General features: G+C 34.9%; 1 protein-coding gene across 1 annotated transcript in view; it reads right to left on the minus strand.

Moving 5' to 3' along the window:
• AGPS (alkylglycerone phosphate synthase) overlaps positions 1 to 25,138 on the minus strand; it is a 143,890-nt gene that overhangs the window by 22,140 nt on the left and 96,612 nt on the right. The window contains exons 15-18 of the mRNA XM_068544862.1: positions 19,413 to 19,482; positions 18,502 to 18,563; positions 12,111 to 12,200; positions 1,301 to 1,400 (exon numbers count right to left, since the gene is read on the minus strand). Of these exons, the coding sequence (XP_068400963.1) occupies positions 1,301 to 1,400; positions 12,111 to 12,200; positions 18,502 to 18,563; positions 19,413 to 19,482 (322 nt within the window). The remainder of the gene's footprint in view (positions 1 to 1,300; positions 1,401 to 12,110; positions 12,201 to 18,501; positions 18,564 to 19,412; positions 19,483 to 25,138) is intronic.

The raw sequence follows: 25,138 nt of genomic DNA on the forward strand, positions 1-25,138 counted from the left end.
ATCCCTACAGTGCCTGAACCTCCCAGAATTACTTGGGTGTGTATAAACCATCAGAGGTAGGCCACAGTAGAAGAGGCCCTCCCTTCAGGAGGGACAGATGGACCACATCTCATTGCAAAGTAATTTATAAGAACCCTCATCACTGAGGATTTAGGGTTTTTCAAATGAATCATACATATGCTAGCTCTACTCTAAGAGATTATGTCTTCTAACAAATTATTTTAAGTAAAGCAATAACTACTTGAAACCATCAGCACTTAGAGAATGGCAGTTTGGCTTGGGAAAGAAGGAACACTTTCATTTTTGTAGTACTATGGGGAAGGGGCCTTTGGGTAGCCAGAGGGCAATACCAAAACACTAAAAGGCTAAGGTGACAGGAAACGACTCAAACTTTTGAGGATGATGGATATGTTCATTATTTTGATTGGGGTTACAATTTCACAGGTGCATACATATGTCAAAACCCATGAGACTGTACATATTATGTGCAGTTTACTATATCTTAATTATACTTCAGAAAAGCTGTTTTTTTTAAAAAAAAAGAAAAAAAAAAAAAAAAGGAGGCATAAGAGGGAGCCAACCATACCCTGTGGTTTGGGTCTAAAACTGTGCCAGTGAAAATCATCTTGTGGTACTACCTTTGGCAGGCAACAGAGTTAACACTAGGACACCTGAGGCTTTAACAAACCCCAGTCTCCTCCTGCTTCCTCCACAGTCTAGTCTGTTTCTTCAACTCTAGGCATACTTGTCATCAGAAATATTGACTATCAAACAGAAGACGTTATAAAAATTAGACACTTAAGGTCATTTAAGAAATGTAATAGAAACTGCTGGCAAATGAACCTCAAAGGCCTACATATAACTTAAGCAAACAAAAAAATTATAAACCTAGAATGAGGAAATTACAGCAACATAGACCAAGAGCTTTAGAGCCGCTGACCTCAGAAGCAGTCACCATATGGAGCTGGGCGGGCTGCCAAAGTGATATCAAGGATCCCTATAGTCTTCTGTTATTTAATTTAATCAGGTATTATATACTATAAGTAACATCCAAAGAATCACAGGCTACAGAATATTAATTTTAGAATATTAATTGTAATATGTATAGGGAATATGAATTTTAGACTTCTAATTCAGTATTCCATCCAGTGTAAAAATTATGTTTCTCATTTCTATGGGCTATCAACCAGGTAAACCACAAGTTATTAAAGACAGTCAAACTAAAATTCATAAACTGATAGTAAAGTTTACTTAAATTAATAAAAGAATGTAAGAGCTATATTCAGGTATGCAAAATTACCTCAGTTTGTTCAAACACAGTCAGTGGGTCACTGATTCCCCTGTAGTTAAAGGCAAAGTAGAAATAGATACATGCACCTGCATCATAAGTCTGAGTCACCCTAAAAAACAAACAGACAAAATTCCCCACAAGGCTTTAAGTTAAGTGAAATCAGATTTAACATCTAGAAACTTAAAGACAAGATTGTCTGAATGATTTGCTTAAGCCATAATCTCATTCTCTACCCACCCTCTTACTCCGTGGACCGAAAATAGATTTGCTGGATAAAGGATATCTAAGAACTACTTGTACTATTTTTATAACTTTTTTGGTAAGTCTGGACTATTACCCCAAAAAATTTTTTTAATTTTAAGATAATGTAAATATTTCTCCAACTGGCCTGAAATAAACAAAATTCCAATTCCTCAGAAGGGTTTTTTTTTCTTTTTTAACAAAGTATACTGCAGTTATAGACAGCCCCAAAACAGACTACATGGAACTTGGTAATCCATTATAAGTCTTCTAAGCTTCCTCAAAGTTAACAGAAATACATATGAGAACTTAAAACTAGAAAACAAGAAAAATGTTCAAATACTAAAAATGATCAGACTGGGTAAAACACAGCACCTTCACCAAGTTCACATTATTAGTAACAACTTTGAAAACAAATTGAATGACATGGCCTTAAGATAGTATCTCTGAAGGTTTTACACTCTAGGTCCCATATGTGTGCATGTTGTATATGTATTTGCAAAAGATATCAAGAATGTTAGATTAATAAATCATATACATGATATATATCTGGGCTTTCAAAATGTAATTAGGTGAAGCATTTAAAAGGGAGCTAAGGTAATCACAGTCAAATCTCTGAATGCAATTTACAAAGGTTCCCACAAAGAATTTAACTTAACAGAAAGAGCAAATACAGAGGAAATACTTTTTTTACTACACAATACAAACAGAATCTAATCTAAAATTTTAATGGCCTTTTAGGCCAAATGTTAGGTGCCTCAGAACAGAAGAAATGAACTGTTTAACAATGCTACTGTCAATTTGCCAGCTGTGTTTTTCTTCTAGTGTTAATTCACCCATAAAAAAGATCCCTTGAATGTTTACATTTTAACTACCAGATTTACAAAGTTGAAGAAAAATTGGAAAACCATGTTAACTGCAAGGGCACTATCACTACGAATAACCAAATCTAAATAAATTTAAAGGATACATGAATGAAATGAGTTTACAGCAATTAGTAAAATATACATCACTCATATGAGAATCATTAATATCAATAAATAGAAAATATAACTAAATATTAATAGAACATTGCCACCTTCCAACAAATCCAAGAGCTATATTACACAATTCAGTTTTCAGTAGATAAGGAGGCTTCTAAAATTACAACAAAGCTTGAGTGATCAGTATCTCAAACAAAGTAAAAATAACATTTTTGGGAAAACCTTAATCTGGGGCCATTTCAGAAAGTGACAGAACTAATACCTTTTAATAGATCAATTCTATCATTTAAGACACGTAAACACTAATGTCTTCCAAAATCATCTGGACAAGAGAAAGTGTGGCTGCCAAAGTCATTATATTATTCTTTAATTTCTAAAAAATTTTTGTGCTATATACTTTTTGGAGTACTGTACTTGTGTTAGACTCACTGGTTAGGAAGTCCTTCCCACAAAACTTCCTCAGAAAATTTAGGGTTAGAATTCCTATTCCAATATACAAAGTACCTTTTAAAAGACAGAAATGAAATAAATGAACTTAATAAATGCATCCTACAGCTGAATTCTTTTCCTTGGGATCTTTGATTTCAATGAGATCTATAACTATTTTAAATTAATTTCAGAATAGCTTTTTAAAAAACTGGTTTAAAAATTACATCTCACACATTCAACATTTACACTCAACACAGAATAATCTCCTTAGCCACTGTTAATCAGCTCAAATCAAACTAAAGTAAAATCAAACTATAGTTAAGCCTTAATCAAGTATGTGCTATAAAAACTATATTTAAAACTCCTATTTAGCAAAATCATTCAATTAACTTAGACTTTGCACATTCTAAACTTTGGTTTTATAAGATGATCACAGAAGCTGAGCGTTCAGCTTTTACCAGAAAATCCTTCTTAAAACAACAGCTATGTAATAAATGACATATCAATTCAGAATATGTATACCAATTCTATCTACCTGCAATACAATACATAATGAAGATCCTTAGGCCTTATAAGTAAGTACCTTCTAAAGAACCAAGACTTAAGTATTGTTACAGAAGGTGTCCTAAGGCAGAATATTTTACTTCCCAATAACTTTCAGTAAGTAGTGGTATATCACAATGGTATTTTCATAATGAAGGGGGAGAAGTCTCAAGGGATGCTGAAGAGAGAGGTAAGGCAGAAGAAGGAAGAGAGGAGAGTATCTGTTAAGCTGCCACTTGACAAAGCAAAAGAATAAAAAATCCTCAACTACACAGAAATAGATTCTATTATTTTAAATGTTTCAGATTTTACTGTTAACAAATGACTTTCGGATTATTGGGCCTGTTTGTTTTCAGTTTTATAATAATAAGAGGCTTGACAGACTAGATTCTCAAGAGAAGAACTAAGTATCAACTTAGGTTGATAATATAAATAAATACACTTTTTTTTCTTGCGGTTTAAGAACTTTAAGATAAAAGGTTCATTTTTTTTTAATCAGTCATCAATTTTATACACATCAGTGTATATATGTCAATCCCAATCGCCCAATTCAGCACACCACCATCCCCACCCCACCGCGGTTTTTAAAGATACGTCCAAATTAAAAAAAAAAAAAAAAAAGAACAGGTACATTTTTACTCCTTTAATTTGGAAAGGTTCTCACCAAGATCAGTCACTAAGCTACCAGTAGCGTTACCATGTTATAAGTTTTTTATTAAACAGAACAAGGCCCCTTTCTCCCCTACCTCAGATATATCGAATGTCCAGCCAAACATCTCTAAAATCCACATTTTAAGCCTTCACATTCCACCCCAAATATACTTGTTCTAACAGATGTTAATACACACACTTGACTTAGTACTTCCTGAAATGTTCTTCAAACCGTGTCTCTCCCACAAAGAAGCATAAAAGACTATTTCAAGGATACTCTTCTGACTGACGTGAACAGTTACGGTATAAGAAAGATGTTTTCCTCACATCTCATGTAAAAATTTTATTGTCGTACCCAGCAAAAGCACAATCTAACATTCACAGAAAGATAGACAAGAAGAAAAGGCAGAGGGCTATGTACCAGATGACGGAACAAGATAAAACCCCAGAAAAACAACTAAATGAAGTGGAGATAGGCAACATTCCAGAAAAAGACTTCAAAATAATGATAGTGAAGATGAACCAGGACCTCGGAAAAAGAATGGAGACAAAGATCGAGAAGATGCAAGAAATGTTTAACAAAGACCAAGAAGAATTAAAGAACAAACAGAGATGAACAATACAATAAGTGAAATGAAAACTACACTAGAAGGGGGGCTTCCCTGGTGGCGCAGTGGTTGAGAATCTGCCTGCCAATGCAGGGGACACGGGTTCGAGCCCTGGTCTGGGAAGATCCCACATGCCGCGGAGCGACTAGGCCCGTGAGCCACAATTGCTGAGCCTGCGCGTCTGGAGCCTGTGCTCCGCAACAAGAGAGACCGCGATAGTGAGAAGCCCGCGCACCGCGATGAAGAGTGGTCCCCACTTGCCGCAACTAGAGAAAGCCCTCGCACAGAAACGAAGACCCAACACAGCCATAAATAAATAAATAAAATTAAAAAAAAAAAAACTACACTAGAAGGAATCAATAGCAGAATAACTGAGGCAGAAGAACGGATAAGTGATCTGGAAGACGGAATGGTGGAATTCACTGCTGAGGAACAGAATAAAGATAAAAGAATGAAAACAGGGGCTTCCCTGGTGGCACAGTGGTTGGGAGTCTGCCTGCCAATGCAGGGGACGCGAGTTCAGGCCCTGGTCCGGGAGGATCCCACATGCTGCGGAGCAACTGGGCCCGCGTGCCACAACTACTAAGCCTGCACTCTAGAGCCCTCGAGCCACAACTACTGAGCCCACGTGCCACAACTGCTGAAGCCAATGTGCCTGGAGCCTGTGCTCCGCAACAACAGGGGCCGCCGCGATGAGAGGCCTGTGCACCGCAGCGAGGAGTGGCCCCCACTTGCCGCAACTAGAGAAAAGCCCACGTGCAGCAACGAAGACCCAATGCAGCCAAAAATAAATAAATAAACAAAAATTTAAAAAAAAAAAAGAATGAAAAGAAATGAAGACAGCCTAAGAGACCTCTGCGACAACATAAAACACAACAACATTCGCATTATACGGGTCCCAGAAGGAGAAGAAATAGAGAAAGGACCAGAGAAAATACTTGAAGAGATTATAGTGGAAAACATCCCTAACATGGGAAAGGAAATAGCCACCCAGGTCCAGGAAGCGCAGAGAGTCCCATACAGGATAAACCCAAGGAGAAACACGCCGAGACACATAGTAATCAAATTGGCAAAAATTAAAGACAAAGAAAAATTATTGAAAGCAGCAAGGGAAAAATGACAAATAACATACAAGGGAACTCCCGTAAGGTTAACAGCTGATTTCTCAGCAGAAACTCTACAAGCCAGAAGGGGTAGCATGATATACTTAAAGCGATGAAAGGGAAGAACCTACAACCAATATTACTTTACCCGGCAAGGATCTCATTCAGATTCAATGGAGAAATCAAAGCTTTACAGACAAGCAAAAGCTAAGAGAATTCAGCACCACCAAACCAGCTCTACAACAAATGCTAAAGGAACTTCTCTAAGTGGGAAACAAAAGAGAAGAAAACGACCTACAAAAACAAACCCAAAACAATTAAGAAAATGGTCACAGGAACGTACATATCGATAACTACCTTAAACGTAAATGGATTAAATGCTCCAACCAAAAGACACAGGTTTGCTGAACGGATACAAAAACAAGACCCATATATATACTGTCTACAAGAGACCCACTTCAGACCTAGGGACACCTACAGACTGAAGGTGAGGGGATGGAAAAATATATTCCAAGCAAATGGAAATCAAAAGAAAGCTGGAGTAGCTATACTCATATCAGATAAAATAGACTTTAAAATATAGAATGTTACAAGGGACAAGGAAGGACACTACATAATGATCAAGGGATCAATCCAAGAAGAAGATATAACAATTATAAATATATATGCACCCACCATAGGAGCACCTCAATACATAAGGCAACTGCTAACAGCTATAAAAGAGGAAGTTGACAGTAACACAATAATAGTGGGGGACTTTAACACCTCACTTACACCAATGGACAGATCATGCAAAATGAAAATAAATAAGGAAACAGAAGCTTTAAATGACACAACAGACCAGATAGATTTAACTGCTATTTATAGGACATTCCATCCAAAAACAGCAGATTACACTTTCTTATCAAGTGCGCACAGAACATTCTCCAGGAAAGATCACATCGTGGGTCAGAAATCAAGCCTCAGTAAATTTAAGAAAATTGAAATCATATCAAGCATCTTTTCTAACCACAATGCTATGAGATTAGAGATCAATTACAGGGAAAAAAACATAAAAAACACAAACAAATGGAGGCTAAACTATACGTTACTAAATAACCAAGAGATCACTGAAGAAATCAAAGAGGAAATCAAAAAATACCTAGAAACAAATGACAATGAAAACACGATGATCCAAAACCTATGGGATGCAGCAAAAGCAGTTCTAAGAGGGCAATTTATAGCTATACAAGCCTACCTCAAGAAACAAGAAAAATCTCAAATAAACAATCTAACCTTACATCTAAAGCAACTAGAGAAACAAGAACAAACAAAACCCAAAGTTAGTAGAAGGAAAGAAATCATAAAGATCAGAGCGGAAATAAATGAAATAGAAACAAAGAAAACAATAGCAAAGATCAATAAAACTAAAAGCTGGTTCTTTGAGAAGATAAACAAAATTGATAAACCATTAGCCAGACTCATCAAGAAAAAGAGGGAGAGGACTCAAATCAATAAAATTAGAAATGAAAAAGGAGAAGTTAAAACAGACACTGCAGAAATACAAAGCATCCTAAGAGACTACTACAAGCAACTCCATGCCAACAAAATGGACAACCTGGAAGAAATGGACAAATTCTTAGAAAGGTATAACCTTCCAAGACTGAACCAGGAAGAAATAGAAAATATGAACAGACCAATCACAAGTAATGAAATTGAAACTGTGATTAAAAATCTTCCAACAAACAAAAGTCCAGGACCAGATGGCTTCACAGGTGAATTCTATCAAACATTTAGAGAAGAGCTAACACCCATCCTTCTCAAACTCTTACAAAAAATTGCAGAGGAAGGAACACTCCCAAACTCATTCTATGAGGCCACCATCACCCTGATACCAAAACAAGACAAAGATACTACAAAAAAAGAAAATTACAGACCAATATCACTGATGAATACCGATGCAAAAATCCTCAACAAAATACTAGCAAACAGAATCCAACAACACATTAAAGGGATCACACACCATGATTAAGTGGGATTTATCCCAGGGATGCAAGGATTCTTCAATATATGCAAATCAATCAATGTGATACACCATATTAACAAACTGAAGAATAAAAACCATATGATCATCTCAATAGACGCAGAAAAAGCTTTTGACAAAATTCAACACCCATTTATGATAAAAACTCTCCAGAAAGTGGGCATAGAGGGAACCTACCTCAACATAATAAAGGCCATATACGACAAAGCCACAGCAAACATCATTCTCAATGGTGAAAAACTGAAAGCATTTCCTCTAAGATCAGGAACAAGACAAGGTTATCCACTCTCACCACTATTATTCAACAAAGTTTTGGAAGTCCTAGCCACGGCAATCAGAGAAGAAAAAGAAATAAAAGGAATACAAATTGGAAAAGAAGAAGTAAAACTGTCACTGTTTGCAGATGACATGATACTATATATAGAGAATCCTAAAGATGCCACCAGAAAACTACTAGAGCTAATCAATGAATTTGGTTAAGTTGCAGGATACAAAATTAATGCACAGAAATCTCTTGCATTCCTATACACCAATGATGAAAAATCTGAAAGAGAAATTAAGGAAACCCTCCCATTTACCACTGCAACAAAAAGAATAAAATACCTAGGAATAAACCTACCTAGGGAGACAAAAGACCTGTATGCAGAAAACTATAAGACACTGATGAAAGAAATTAAAGATGATACCAACAGATGGAGAGATATACCATGTTCTTGGATTGGAAGAATCAATATTGTGAAAATGACTACACTACCCAAAGCAATCTACAGATTCAGTGCAATCCCTATCAAATTACCAATGGCATTTTTTACGGAACTAGAACAAAAAATCTTAAAATTTGTATGGAGACACAAAAGACCCCGAATAGCCAAAGCAGTCTTGAGGGAAAAAAACGGAGCTGGAGTAATCAGACTCCCTGACCTCAGACTATACTACAAAACTACAGTCATCAAGACAATATGGTACTGGCACAAAAACAGAAACATAGATCAATGGAACAAGATAGAAAGCCCAGAGATAAACCTATGCACCTACGGTCAACTAATCTATGACAAAGGAGGCAAGGATATACAATGGAGAAAAGACAGCCTCTTCAATAAGTGGGGCTGGGAAAACTGGACAGCTACATGAAAAAGAATGAAATTAGAACACTCCCTAACACCATACACAAAAATAAACTCAAAATGGATTAGAGACCTAAATGTAAGACCAGACACTATAAAACTCTTAGAGGAAAACATAGGAAGAACACTCTTTGACATAAATCACAGCAAGATCTTTCTTGATCCACCTCCTAGAGTAATGGAAATAAAAACAAAAACAAACAAATGGGACCTAATGAAACGTAAAGGCTTTTGCACAGCAAAGGAAACCATAAAGACGAAAAGACAACCCTCAGAATGGGAGAAAATATTTGCAAACGAATCAATGGACAAAGGATTAATCTCCAAAATATATAAACAGCTCATGCAGCTCAATATTAAAAAAACAAACAACCCAATCCAAAAATGGGCAGAAGACCTAAATAGACATTTCTCCAAAGAAGACATACAGATGGCCAAGAAGCACATGAGAAGCTGCTCAACATCACTAATTATTAGAGAAATGCAAATCAAAACTACAATGAGGTACCACCTCACACCAGTTAGAATGGGCGTCATCACAAAATCTGCAAACAACAAATGCTGGAGAGGGTGTGGAGAAAAGGGAACCCTCTTGCACTGTTGGTGGGAATGTAAATTGATACAGCCACTATGGAGAACAGTATGGAGGTTCCTTCCAAAACTAAAAATAAAATTACCATATGATCCAGCAATCCTAATACTGGGCATATACCCAGAGAAAACCATAATTCAAAAAGACACATGCACCCCAATGTTCACTGCAGCACTATTTACAATAGCTAGGTCACGGAAGCAACCTAAATGCCCATCGACAGACAAATGGATAAAGAAGATGTGGTACATATAGACAATGGAATATTACTCAGCCATAAAAAGGAACGAAATTGGGTCATTTGTTGAGACGCGGATGGATCTAGAGACTGTCATACAGAGTGAAGTAAGTCAGAAAGAGAAAAACAAATATCGTATATTAACGCATGTATGTGGAACCTAGAAAAATGGTACAGATGAACCAGTTTGCAGGGCAGAAATTGAGACACAGATGTAGAGAACAAACGTATGGACACCAAGGGGGGAAAGTGGCAGGGGGTGGGGGTGGTGGTGTGATGAAATGGGCGATTGGGAATGACATGCATACACTGATGTGTATAAAACTGATGACTAATAAGAACCTGCTGTATAAAAAAATAAATAAAATAAAATTTAAAAATTAAAAAAAAAATTCAGTATTAAAAAAAAAAAAAGAAAGTACCATCTACCCAATTGTAAAAGATATCTGTCCCTATGGGGCAACAAGTAGAATTAAGAAACATAATATGGTAATAGGAAAGTAGAAGATGGGAGGATGTAAAAAAAGCAAAAAAAAAATCACAGAAGAGATTCCAGTTTAAAGAGCACAGAAGTATTTCTAGTCTTGCAAAGCAAATATACAGAAATTATCATGCTCTGTCAACATATCAAGAGGGCCTAACAATTACATGCCTTCATGAGAATTTGTCATTAAGGAAGAAAAGCAAATATCCAAATTTTCCATACTAATACTAGTATGGATTGTCTACCTCAACCTTCATGTAACTATGTCACAATAATATATACAATGGCATTTATATAGCCCTTTATATGCTTTCTCATTTCATTCTTACAACAGTCCCTTCAAGGAGATATACTACCACTACTTTACTAATGATAAACTTAGAGCTCCAAGAGATTAAATTCCTAATAAATAGCAGAACAGTGCTTTTACTCTTTAGACACATGCAATGTTACAAAATAAAGAAATTTAAAAACTAAGAAGTTGCCATGGTGATGCAGTAGGCAGGAAGGCCCAGGTCTGCCTTCCTAGGCTGATATCAAGTGGTTCCAGGCTAATCAAAAGAACAATCATCATGAATAGAAATATACAGAAATGCTGTTGTGCTGAAGCACAACTGCTGTTTCAGGGTCCAGCACTTAACAATAAAGATACTACATTAATTCCAAAATTACCTAACTTTTATTCATGCTTATATTGTAAGTTTTTTGTTTGTTTCTAAATATTGGAGTTATATTCCTGAAAACCACACACACACACACACACAGCGAAAAAAAGAGAAGCAGTTATATAATACAGAATGTTCAATAAATTTTAAAGTGCTAGATTAGTACTGTATCATTTACTATAAGGTTCCCCTTCTCATGATCTGTCCTAATTTCCCTTTATTCTCTATTCTAATTAATTTGACAACTTTTGTAGAGAAGTCAAATGCTCAATTCAATATTTATACATTTAATCTTCCGGTGTTCACACAGAAAATTAATATCAAAAGATTGAACACAAAGTGCCCCTTCTTAAGAAAACCTCCTTTGGGGCTTCTGCTATTTAACTAAGAGACGACAAAATCATCAGTTAACTGTGCTCCAGTATGGATCATGACTGTCCCATATGGAAGATACTAGCCACATGTGGCATTTTAAATTTAAATCATTTGAAATTAATACAATTTAAAATTCAGTTCCACAGTCATACTAGCCACATTTCAACAGCTAAACAGCCACATGTGGCTGTGGCTATCATACTGGATAGGGCAGATACAGAACATTTCTATTTTCACAGAAAGATCTATTAGAAAGCAACAAGTTAATCTTCATTTGGATCTTCTGGCTCCACTCATTACTATATTGCATACCCACTGATTTAATCAACAACTGACAAGGTGGTTAAAGTGCCTTTTCTCTGTTAAAGAAAGAGCTACATTGAATGTGTGTGTAATTTATAGTTTCTTGACCACATATGTAATTTAGTTTCAGTGAATGAAGGAGTCCTTCTCTTACTCCAGCAGCTCAGACATTTGGCTCTTTACCATCATGCTGTCCAGACAGGGTAGAAGGCTCACTCATGGAAGGGTGTTCTACTCCTAGGAAAGGGTGTTATACTCCTATCGGGCTCAGGACTACTGTAAAAATCCTAGTGGCACAGTCCTAACAAGGTGGCAAGTGAAGTTTAGGAAAGCTTGCTAAGTGGAACAGACTGAAGCTTTTCCTCAGCTCACAAATTACACTTCTCCATTAATTAAAAAAAAACAGTTTTTTTTTTTCAGAAGAAGTAGTATAAGAACAACAACAACAAAAAACTCACCTGCATGTAGCAAGAGGAGCAAATTGAACACCTTTCTCTTTGCATTCCTTTGTTATTCTTTCTTTTACATTTCTACAGAGATCTACAACCCTAGAAAAAAATAATTGAATACAATATTAAGTTTTCACATAATTATAAAAAATCTAATTATTGCTGGTTTATCAGCATATTCAAGTCAGAAATTCTCTTAACTAAAACTTTCATACTCATTCCTTCAAGAATGAACAAGAGTTCTGATCATTCAAACTGGCCTTCCATTCATAACTTCAAGGGAGCAAAGTCCTTTCCCTTTTTGTCACAGGAAAGAAAGAAGTCAGAGGAGCATACTCAAGTCTCCTGAAGGCAGTTTCCTAAGCTAAGGAAAATCCAATTTCAAAATAAATTTAATTACAAGATTCTAAAAGCTTTTTAAAAAAAAAAAAAAAAAGCTTTTTAAAAAGCTCTAAAGAAAATGTTAATGAAAATTCAATTCTGGGTTATAGGAATACCAACCTATATCCCATCTAAGAAGTTTTCCTTAATTTAAAAATAATTTAATTAATAATCATAGTGCTATACCAAATGTTCAACAGCCTATTTTCAAGCACTAAGCTAAAATCCAGCTCAACAAACACTTACTGGACATGAACTATGTGTAAAGTTATGCTAGACTGTTTAATATGTTCAATATGAACAATGAAAACAGACAAGTGAGGCATAGTTCTTAAAGGGGAGGGAAGATTGATAATATTTAACAATATTAATCTGTTTTTTAATGTGAGCTGTAACACATTGTTACAACCATATATTCTGTTTCATCTGGAAAATAAAACTCTTAAAGTATATATCAGCCATTTTATTCTCCAATAAATATCCTGGCTACATATTGACACTGATTCTGCGTTTTAAACCTTGGTCTGTTTAGAATCATGAGAAAGGAAAAGATACCAAAGAAACTTAAAAGGTTGGCCCAATTAGATAAAAACAATAACATTTAAATGTATTATGCTTTATTGAATGAACACATTAAAGTTATCTATATTTCCAATAAGAACAAAGAATAAATGATTAAAATATAAATTTGAAAAAGGTTTTAGTGTTTTATTAGCACGTCAATTTTTACTTTTATAGTGTCTGAAAGTTTTATAAAATCTGACTTTACAAAACAGCACTCAAGTTAAGTTCTGCTTTATTCTGCGAGAGTTGCAGGCAGATACAATTTATCAATGTTATCTATGCCTTATTTATAGAATGGTAAGGATATGTGTTTCTTAAAAATCTTTCATAAAGTATTTAGATTATTGAAATTTAATGTCTTTAATTTGAAAATCCAACTTACAAAACAGATACTTTAAATATAAATAAAGGGACTTCCCTGGTGGTGCAGTGGATGGGACTCCGCGCTCCCAGTGCAGGGGGCCTGGGTTTGATCCCTGGTCGGGGAACTGGATCCCACATGCATGCTGCAGCTGGGAGTTCGCATGCTGCAACTAAGGAGCCCGCATGCCGCAACTGGGACCCGGCACAACCAGATAAATAAATAAAATTTTAAATATAAATAAAATCTACTAAACTTTAATATCTACAGGAGTTCATGAATATCACAAATTTATAAAAGTAACAAGTTCTTTATCATGACTCTAGAAAACAGAATTCAAGTGCTACTTGAATGAGGTACTTTCTAGAAATTATTTGTATGGAGTTCTGAAAGTATATTCTCACAGAACTCATGCAAAGGTCAATGCAGTCCATTTGGACCAGTCACTACATAGGAAGTAAACAAAACTGTGTATACCTTTTTTTCTTTTGGCTGTGTGGCATGCAGGATCTTAGTTCCCTGACCAGGGCTCGAACCCGAGCCTCTCGCGCTGGAAGCAAGGAGTCTTAACCACTGGACCACCAGGGAAGTCCCATACTGTGTATACTTTTAAATTCTTACCTGACCTATTAGCAAATTTAACACTATTGACCATTTCCTCCTTGAAAAAAATTTCCCTCAGCTCCTCTCACAGCACTGGTTTTCCTCCAAATATTCTAGATTTTATTCCCCAATCTCCTTTGCTAGCGCTTATTTGTACAACTTAAATGAATCCTTTGTTTGTATCCCTTAAATGTTGGGGCTCCTTGGACTTCTTTCTCAGGCCTTCTTTCTTTTCTCTTCATCCATTTACCTGTTAAGTGTTTGTATATCTCCTTTGGTTTTAATCACAAATCTCAAGCTGATGTCTCTAAAATCTTCAAATCTCCAACTCGGACCTCTTAGGCAGCTATTTTTATAGGCTACATTCTTACACTATTCCATAGTTCATTCACAGGACTCTATGCAGAATATTCACTGAGCACCTAATAGGTGCAGTCATTGTGCTAGGGCCAGAGAGGAATACATAAAAATAAGTAAGACCAATAATCCCTTAAGAAACTTATGCATGAAAAGGCCAAGCAACCTAATAATGTGTGAGGGTTGAAGACCCTGATCCCATGGGTTGCTGCTAAACAAGGTCTCTACCTAGCTAAAGGTTTGTAAGAGAAAGCAAGTTACTAAATGGTAACAAGTAAATTTTATGTCAGGAATACAGCTGCTTTCCCTTAATTTTATTTATTAAAACTTCAGTTGAAGACGTTGTTTTAAATGAAAACCAAGTACGTAACCCTGTATAAAACAGATATAGTCAGTGGGTCAAAAAAGTATTTAAGAATATTCAAGGAAAGTATAAAGAAAAATGAAAAGATAGTGCATGACTAGCTTCCACAGTTGGAAGAATTTAAAGACAAAATGGCGATCATAGGTAAGTAGTAATTGATGACAAGGAAATTCATACTACTGAAGAAGTAACACTACACTAACCCACTTTCCCCAGCAAGAAAAGGTATTAAAGACTAAAATGGTCTCTGAGACATCTATGAACAGCTCCCAAACTATATCTGCTGTTCAAACATGTCAGATGTTGATGAAGTGATAATTTTTTTTATTTATAAGATTTATTCCCCTTATTAAAATTTAGCATCAAAAATTGAATGCTGTGAATAAAATATTGATACTATAAATAAATTTGATTGCTGTCTTACAAGGCACGGACTGTGAGCATAAATACAGCAAAAGTCAAAACCCACAGTAGATGAAGACAATGTAGAAAAGTAAAAAGTTTTCTGGGGGAGGAAAAAAAGAGGTTAGGGTAGAACAAAAATGTTAAGATAAGTAACATCTAACAGGTATATTCAGGGGGATTTGTTATATCCTATATACTTTATTATAGATTTAAAATAGTAAATTTTATGAAGAAAAAGTAAAATGTAAGGTATACTAGAATAAAAACGTACTAACAACCTCAAGAATTTTTTATTACTGAGTTAACTCACAAGTCTATCTTTAATAAAAACACTTCACAATGGGCATCATCAGAAAATCTACAAACAACAAATGCTGGAGAGGGTGTGGAGAAAAGGGAAACCTCTTGCACTCTTGGTGGGAATGTAAATTGATATAGCCACTATGGAGAACAATATGGAGGTTCCTTAAAAAACTAAAAATAGAATTACCATATGACCCAGCAATCCCACTACTGGGCATATACCCAGAGAAAACCGTAATTCAAAAAGACACATGCACCCGAATGTTCATTGCAGCACTATTTACAATAGCCAGGTCATGGAAGCAACCTAAATGCCCATCAACAGACGAATGGATAAAGAAGTTGTGGTACATATATACAATGGAATATTACTCAGCCATAAAAAGGAACGAAATTGAGTCATTTGTTGAGACGTGGATGGATCTAGAGACTGTCATACAGAGTGAAGTAAGTCAGAAAGAGAAAAACAAATATCGTATATTAATGCATGTATGTGGAACCTAGAAAAATGGTACAGATGAGCCAGTTTGCAGGGCAGAGGTTGAGACACAGATGTAGAGAATGGACATATGGACACCAAGGGGGGAAAACTGCGGTGGGGTGGGGATGGTGGTGTGCTGAATTGGGCGATTGGGATTGAAATGTATACACTGATGTGTATAAAATTGATGCCTAATAAGAACCTGCAGTATAAAAAAACAAACAACTAATACTAAACTTTCATTGGGCTATTTGTATGGAAATATGTTAATATAAATGTTTCAGACATTACATGAAATTTCTAAAAATCTTATATTTGTATTTATATGGAAATATGTTAATATAAATGTTTCAGACATTACATGAAATTTCTAAAAATCTTATATGTCCTGGTATAATGTTATAAGTAATAATCCTAGTTATTACTTTAAAATGTATATCTCAGAAATAACTAATTTTCTTGTCAACTGCATTATTATGAACTTTCATCAAATCTTTAACCGTGGTCATTTTTAAGTCTTTTGTCATTTACAGACAGTTCTGGGTGTACTCTGATGATTTTGCAAATATGTTCCTATAAAAGGGTTTCATCTTCAAGAAAGTCATGGAAAAGACTCTGACAAGTACAGGTTTCTGGTAACTGACTGTACTGCTGAACTGAATGAATAAGCATTTTCAGAACTCTAATGAAAAACTGATGAGCTCATAAAAGTGCTAACAAAAGATCAAGATGAAAAAAAAATTAATTACATGGGACTGAGTGAACTGATAAGGATGAGTATAATTTTTGTGACTTTCTGTCTGAATTAAAAAAAAAAATCCCACAAGGACTCAGAGGCAAAGAATATACAAATCAATTTTCACTGCAAAGTAAAGGAGCTGTTACAGTGGAGGATTACTGGACTGAATGTCAATATTATGACATAGTATGAGTGTGTTTCATGTTTGGTAATTGCAATCATTGTTGCTTTTGTTGTGGTCATCCATGTACAATGCTTGGTGTCAGTCTATTTATCTCTTGTAAAAATAAAATACAGTGTGTGTGTGTGAAAAAAAAAAAAAGATGCTTCAGAACCAAGAACCCCAATTATCCAACCAAGGCTAAGAGAACAATCCCACAGGTCATAAAGATCAGCCTTGGTGAGCCAAGTAGCTTTTTCCTTAAAGTGATAGATAGCCTTTTCTACCTTACCTGTTTCATTGAGCCAAGTATAGCAAGAACTATTAGCAATTGCACAGGTACTGTCGTGACTAGTGAACAGGAAATCTAGATTGTCCATCACTGCTCTTGCCAAGGAACTGAGACTGATCTGTATTCCGTCTGAGGTAGAGGTGATATTATTTATAACTTCTGCCAGAATTAAAATGATCTATGTCTCATAGCCTTTTGTTTGTATGATTCTTATTATTGGAAGCACTGCTTTGATTGTTTACATAAACAATAAGTCAGTAACTCCCCCAGGTAAAGTGCCTAAATAATTGAGGGTAACCTCATTTTGGAGCACACATCTGAATTTCCTGCTTTGATGACTTATAGAATTAAGGTGTCTGTGCACAGATTAGTTTTGGAATACTGTTTCTAAAGTGCATGAAATATTAATTTGAGACAAGCAAAACTAGCCATCCTGGTTGCAGAGAAAGTAGTATCTGGTAGGAATACATGGATATCCAGGAAAAAAGAAATTATTCATAGCATGAAGTTGAAACCAAGACCTTACATTAGCCTGTTTACACATTTGTATCTATATTAGTCTCTTCCAGATACTAAGTAATTGGCCCATCATTTCAGGAAATTCTGAATTCAAATTTAGAATTACCTAGGGTCTAATTGATAGTTCGTAATATTTTTTTCTTTATCTGCGAGAGGGCATTGCTAGGAAAGTAGCAAATGACCTTGTTTAAGGTCATTTGCCCATGTAAGTGCAAGTGAAATGCCATTGGCTGTAATTCTCTTTGATCTCATTTGTTGAGACTGGAAATAGCCCTAGGTTTTTACCATGGAGGTCTATAAAAAAAAAAAAAAAAAAAAACACTTCACATTTCCTAATCAGTTTTTATTATTAATTCCCTAACCAATATTTGTATGTATATATGTGTATAATTTAAAAACAGAAATTATACATAATTTCTTAAATTGGGTTTCTTTCAGAAATCACTTAATTTCAAGTGAAGATCTTGCTTAACAGTGTACATACAAATATCAAAAGCTAAATGAAATACTACAAAAGAAGGTTATATTTTGGGGGGACTTTTTAGAGAACATTTAAGCATATTAACCATTTAAGAATTTAAATCAAAGCTAAGTAAAACCACATAGTGACATTTAGTGTTCAGTAAAATTCTTTAAAATGTGAACTGCGGTAATAACTTCCTTCTATGGGACATGGACAAATCTGTCTAAAATTTTAAAAATGGTTTGCAAATATGACATTCTGATGAAGATATTAAGTTAAATAAAAGTGATTACCTTGTTTCAACGTTTCCTTACAAAACTTTAAAAGTTTACATATTCACACACAATAAATTACTTCAGCAATTGTATAGCATATTTTAATAATATCAGGCATTTTATTTCATTTTACCTGTCCCAAGGAGCAGAAGTCTCAAAAGATTCCCCTAATACATAGTATTCCAAACCCAAATCCTGTTAAGACATATACACAAAATTAAGAAATTACAACAGATGCAGAAGAGTCCATAATATTAGTAGTATTTCATGTTCATTATTAGTATTTCATGTTTCTAATTCAACCTCCTGGGCTCTTTACTATCTTCCTCAAAAGAGCATGGGAAAGTGGCCCCAAGTGTGAGACATAATCTCCAGAAGGACAGAAACTTTGTCTTGTTTTCCTCTGTGCCCTTGGCACCAGGCAGAGTGTCTGACACACGGAAGGAACTCAAATATTTCCTAATGAATGGAGTCTCTATCCAGAAACTGTCTATGTACATGCAGAGAATACTAGCAGGACAGATTTTTAGTGGCCTAAAGAGCAAATTAACCAATACCAAAAAGTGATCATCAGGATCAAAGGAGCAGGGAGATAGGGAAGTTGGGGGAGGAGGGACTAGAGAAAGGAAAAGATATCCTTTAAAGTCAACTTTTCTTTAAAAATAAATTAGAAAATAGAGTGTCTCTCTTTGTAGTGACTAAATAGATAGACTATCTGGAACCACTTCAGCTAGGAAAATATATTTTATAGCGTACAAGATATAATGCTTATATGATAAGTAACTTATAATACTAAATTTTTTACTCAGTACAATTCTGTTTTAGTATCAAAACTGGAAAGAGCAATTCATAAGCCACCACAGAAGTATAAAGGTATGAAAGACAATTTTATAAGGTAGAAAAATCCTGGACTCATATGAGTACAATGATGTGCTAAATTACAGTAGGTTAAAATTTAAGAAAATAAAGAAAATAATTTTATTCACTTATAGAAAAAGTATTGTTTGCAACATAAAGTGATAAAGGAAATGTGAGATAACTTACTCGAATGTATGCAATGACATAGGTCAGCAAATAACCTCTCTGTCCATTATCTTCTCCAGCTGCCAATCCACTGTAATTAAAGAACAAACTGTCAATACATTTCAAATGAACTATTAAAAATATATAAAACTAACCAAACTGATACAATACCTCAAGATAACTGCTTAACATATTAACATATGTTACTTTACATCTCATTTTTATTTCAATCTCATTTATCATAAATGTATCAATGAGCTGTCAAGAGATTAGTCTTGGATAACAAAAATATTTTTAATATTCAGTTTGGTAATTAATTTTATATCTACCAAACTAGTAAAACTGACTGATATGAACTCAACTGCTTCTACTCATACTGTCAAAAGAACAGAGAATTAGCCACAAGAAACAAGCTTAAATAATCGTCACAAGCATAACAAGATACTTAAAATACTCTTATTTTATACTCATATTTTTACCTGTATATTCATGTATTATAGTCTTATTCATATATAAAGATTTGCAATGACTGACTAGGATCTTCCAAACACCGAGAAGTTTCTTGAATACTTGAGCACATAGTATTTGGAGTACTAGACATGGTGTTTACTTTATGGGATTTATGATTTAAAAGACAGACAAAACATACTTACACAGATACATTAAAATTTATGAAGCAACATACAGGCAAGTACAAGAGCAACAGCATGAACACATCCATTTCAATTGGAAAGTAGCTGTATTTGGTGATCTAGTTAGAATCAATCCCATATAACATATATTTCAGTCCAAGTACTCTGCTTTGTTAAAGTCATTCTAATTTTAAAAGACTATGAATGATTACTGATTTCCACTACCTTCAGTAGAGAGTTTTTAATTTTGCTTTTTTCCATCATTGGGCAGAAATTAAATTTTAAGTAGTCTTAGTCAACTAAATAAAACTTATCCCAAATTCTCAAAGTACCCACTAAAAATCCCTCAATAAAAACGAATAAAAGGAAAAATATCTTTTCTTGTGGCTTCCTTGAGTCATGATTGATGGCTAATTTTTATGTCTCTCTTCGTAATACCCTAACTGTACCTTCTTGGTCTCAGGATGCTGAGCCCTTAACCATGGTGTTGCTTAAGACTCAGGTTTTGAATCTCTGTGATTTGAGCCTCTTCTCATTTCTCTTATGAATTCAGTTAACGCCTTACAGTTAAATCCTTTCTTTCCCCGATGTTTTGCCTGAATTTGGCAGTAAGTAAGTAATACAATGTAGATGTACCCTTGCTCTACACAAATACTGTAAGGCAATTTTCAGCTAGGACGTATGGGCTAAATCAGATTTCCTGACTTTGTATTATAGTTGGATATACACGAATTAGTGTCATCCAGAAGGAGTGGCAAAGACTTGACAGGAGCAGCTCTAGTCTAGGACTACATGGGGAAAGGGTATAATGAAATGAAGGGGGGCATCTGTTACTAGAATGTTAATGAGCAAAGAAAACAACTTAGGTCAAGCAGCTAAGATTGAAAAGTAAGAAGAAACAGAAGACAATTCTGGGTTAGATGTGTATGGATGTGACGTTGGGGTAGGGAGTCAAAGTTCCAAAACAAAAAGTAAACTAGTCAGAAAATTGCTGTGGCAGGTGCCTGGAGGAAAATAGATGAACCCAAACCTCAGGTAGATATGAATCTGAGTCAGACACTAACTCCAAGAGAGAAAAAACCCTACTGATCTAGGAAAGACACAGTTCATGCTAGGCCTACAGGTAGAAGGAAAGGAAAGGAGCATGAAGACTAGGAAAGGGTGCAAGAGACCATTGCTGGGAATCACACTCAGGTGCATTCTGAGTATGTACTTGGTGAGAAGTAACAGGTATGAACGTTAAGTAGGCCTGTCTCTCCTATATCAGGCCTACTGATATAAGATATAGCATCCTAATATATCAGGATGAGAAAAAGTCCAACTCTGAAGTCCCAGGTCAAGCCATTTTTCTTTAGACCCTCTTCTAATATCTGGCCAAGGGGAAAAAAAAGATCTGTTCCACTTGGAATCTAGTGTGACAAACCACAGAGAAATATGCATTTTCTTACCCAAAGCAGGAAGAAACTGGATGTCCATTCTAAATTCATAAACCCCCCAAAAGAATAAAAGTCATTCTGGGTTCGCTTTTCTGAATCACAGGTTTCCCTGCAAATTTAGCTTCTTGGAACCTCTCTTTTTTTAGCTTTCAGAACTATCTAGTCTTCTAGCCAAAATTACTTTAAGATACAATATATAAACAATAGTAGGGCTTAGAAATTAAATGCTTCTAACTTGCCACTTTTGCAGCCACTCCAAAAAACTATACTTAAATTCAACTGCCTTATGTTAAAGTAGCAACATCCATCCCCTACTTCCTTAAAATATCAATTAACAAGGTTCTTAAAGAAACTTAAAGCTGTTACATGAGGAAGGACTGGGAAGACTACTGAAAGAGGAATGAGAGATAATCTTTTTATATAAAAGAACCAACTGGTGAACCTAATCACCCTCATGTTGAATTACATTAAACAATTTAAGCACTTTAATACTTTAAATATAACCCTTTAAAAATAACAATAGCATATTACCTTAAGTTCTATGGTAAATGTCAACGCATCTGTCATGATTGGTGACAGGTAATGTTTACTCTGCTTAGCTCTTAGAGAAGTTAAAGTACATTACTAGCAACCACAGATAAACAACCAAAGTATGATTATTCAACATTTGGCTATTATATTCTATTGGATCATATATGTTCAAAGGTATTTAACAGTGTTTGCGTGGGAGTGGAAGGCAAAAAGGAAAAATGGCTAAGATAACTCACAAAAATGTTCTCAACTGTTGGGAGTACTTCATTAAAAACAATCAATTTAAAGCCAATGAGATGGGCTTCCCTGGTGGTGCAGTGGATAAGAATCCGCCTGCCAATGCAGGGGACACGGGTTCGAGCTCTGGGCTGGGAAGATCCCACATGCCATGGAGCAACTAAGCCCATGTGCCACAACTACTGAGCCTGCGCTCTAGAGCCCGTGAGCCACAGCTACTGAAGCCCCTGCGCCTAGAGCCCGTGCTCCGCAACAAGAGAAGCCACCGCAATGAGAAGCCCGCGCACCGCAATGAAGAGTAGCCCCCGCTCGCCACAACTAGAGAAAGCCCACGCGCAGCAACAAAGACCCAACGCAGCCAATAAATAAATAATAAATTCTAAAACATAAATAAATAAATACATACATAAATAAATAAATAAAGCCAGTGAGGTGGTGGAAACAGGATAAAACAAAAGAACAGAAAATAAAGAATAGATTAACAATACCCTAATTCGAAATAAAATACATGAGCTAAATTAACTTACGAAAACTTTATTAGAAAGAAACTTAGTGATGCTTTCCTCCAGCTAGCTATGCAGGAGAAATTATTGAGGAATGAGGGTTGGCAGGGTAGCATCTTATGAAAAATATCCTTGAATCTTTCAGTGGTTAGAACAAAGAACTAGTGCCTAGAGAGAACTGGGGAAAAACCGGGACTACTGCTGGAAAACCACGCAAAGATATACTTCCAAGTATCAAAAAATCAAAAGAGCCCTAAGTCACCTGCCTAGTGATAGCCTAGGGTTGTTCAACACAGATTTCTGCATCTAAATGAAGGGCGCCAGATGAAAGTATATTAAGAAATTTATTATAAACATAACTAAGAAGTAGCAAATAATAATAGCAAAAAAAATGACACTCCAATCAGGGTCTAAGATTTTAATGCTTTACCCTTGCTTTAAATAGATACCTCATTTAATATAACCTATTTTTAATGGATGAATTTGATATAAGTTTGTTGTTTAGTTTAAGCAAATTGCTGGAATTAAATCAATAATTCTGGGGCCTCGTTATCAGTATCCAAAGAAATCTGGATTCACTTTAAGAAAGATTCACTATTACTTTCAAGTTGTAAATGGCTGGTGTTACATGAGAAAAACAAAACTGGCATTACATGAAAAGCCAGTTCTCGACAGTTGGTGGCTCAAATTAAATAAAACTGACAACATGGTTCTGATAAATACCTAAAGATTAAAATATACTGTTTCAAGGGTGGCACAGTAATTAGGCATAAATAAAGTAGAATAAAAGATGTCAGGGAAAAATATTCAGTTTCATAAATCCTTTCAATAAATATTTAATCAAGCATCTAGTATATACCAGGCATCAATGGTGATGCCCCAAAAGAGACAGATCATGCCCTATAAAAAGTATGTGTGCGTTAGGACAAAAAGGCCTTTTGTCATCATCCTATCCCAGTCTAACAGGAAATGCGGCATGTTACTAACTAGTAATGATTTGCTGGCTACTCTGAATTGGAATTATAATTATAGATCTCACAAAGTGCAATCTCTGGGTGTGTGTATGTGTGTGTGTGTGTTGAAGGTGGGGGTGGGGAGTAGTGAGGTGAAATTAAGCAAATTTAACCTTACATACAGTGATTAAAATATTATAGCATCCATTTCCCTACAAATGACTCTGGAAATTTTTGAAATCCCAAATAAATATTTAAATATATAAAGAAATAACTTTTAAAAGTTTCAGTCTCTAATATTTAAGGCTAAGTAGATATAAAAGACTTAATTTAGATGTAAAAGGTTTTCATTTAAAACTCCTTTACTGTTTGTTTCTCACTAATATCATGGGTTTAAAAAGTTTTTAAATCAAATTATATATGTACTCCACGTAACTTAGAAACTAAAAAATATGTACATGAACATTTCAAAAAATTTCAGAGATAACCTTATATCCAACCCATCCACTCATTAAATGAATCCTTACAGCACTCTTAACTAATTTAGCTAAAACATCAATAATTCCCAAAAAGGTACTGTGGAGAAGAAAAAGTGAAAGATTAATGAATTTCACCTTTTACTAAAAAAATTATAATTCCACTTGCCAATTTCAGAATAGGGTAAAAATAAAACTGAGAGATTATTTTGCAGTGCTCAAAAACAGTACAAAGGTAAAGTAAAAATTAAGCCCAAGATTAGATCTTTTTCTAAGAATACTGCACTTTAATACTAAGTTCAGAAAATCCTAAAAACAAAGGGCTGAACATTATATATGAGGAAAACACATAAAAGTGGAGCATTCTAAGACATATGGCTCCAAATTAAGCGTGCATTTGTTCTCATAAAGAACAGCAAGAAAGGGGAAAAAAAGAAATAAAAGTAAATATTTACAAAGAACCCAGATTAAGGATAATGTGTATGATATATTTTAAGCTCTGAAATTAAAAAAAAAAAAAAAAAGACTGGTATCCAGAAAACTGTTTATTACGTACTTAAAAAGGAAAGGAAAAAAATGTAGTCCTGATAAATGGTGCTTTCACTATAGTTCTTCTCATCGATCAATCTTATAATCCATCAAGTGGACAGACAGAAACCACCCAACCATTATTCAGTTGGTTACAGATGTGAAATGTTTTCAGTTTCTTCATACCAGCACAAAACAGTAAGTGACAGGAAGTGGAGTGTAGATAATTTATCAAATACTTTTGATTAAACACAATTTCCTTTTAAAAACATACTTATAGCATGTTTTATATATACTATTACCACTAAATAGCAACATGACTATGAATTTTTTTCCATTTCACTTAGCACAACAAACAAAATATTATAAAATTATCATTAATGAAAAAATACAATAAAAAGATTCACTATGTCACATATACGATTAGACAAGTAAGAGCAACATACCAGTC

The sequence above is a fragment of the Eschrichtius robustus genome, chromosome 5 (genome assembly GCF_028021215.1).
Source record: "Eschrichtius robustus isolate mEscRob2 chromosome 5, mEscRob2.pri, whole genome shotgun sequence".
Taxonomy (NCBI): Eukaryota; Metazoa; Chordata; class Mammalia; order Artiodactyla; family Eschrichtiidae; genus Eschrichtius; species Eschrichtius robustus.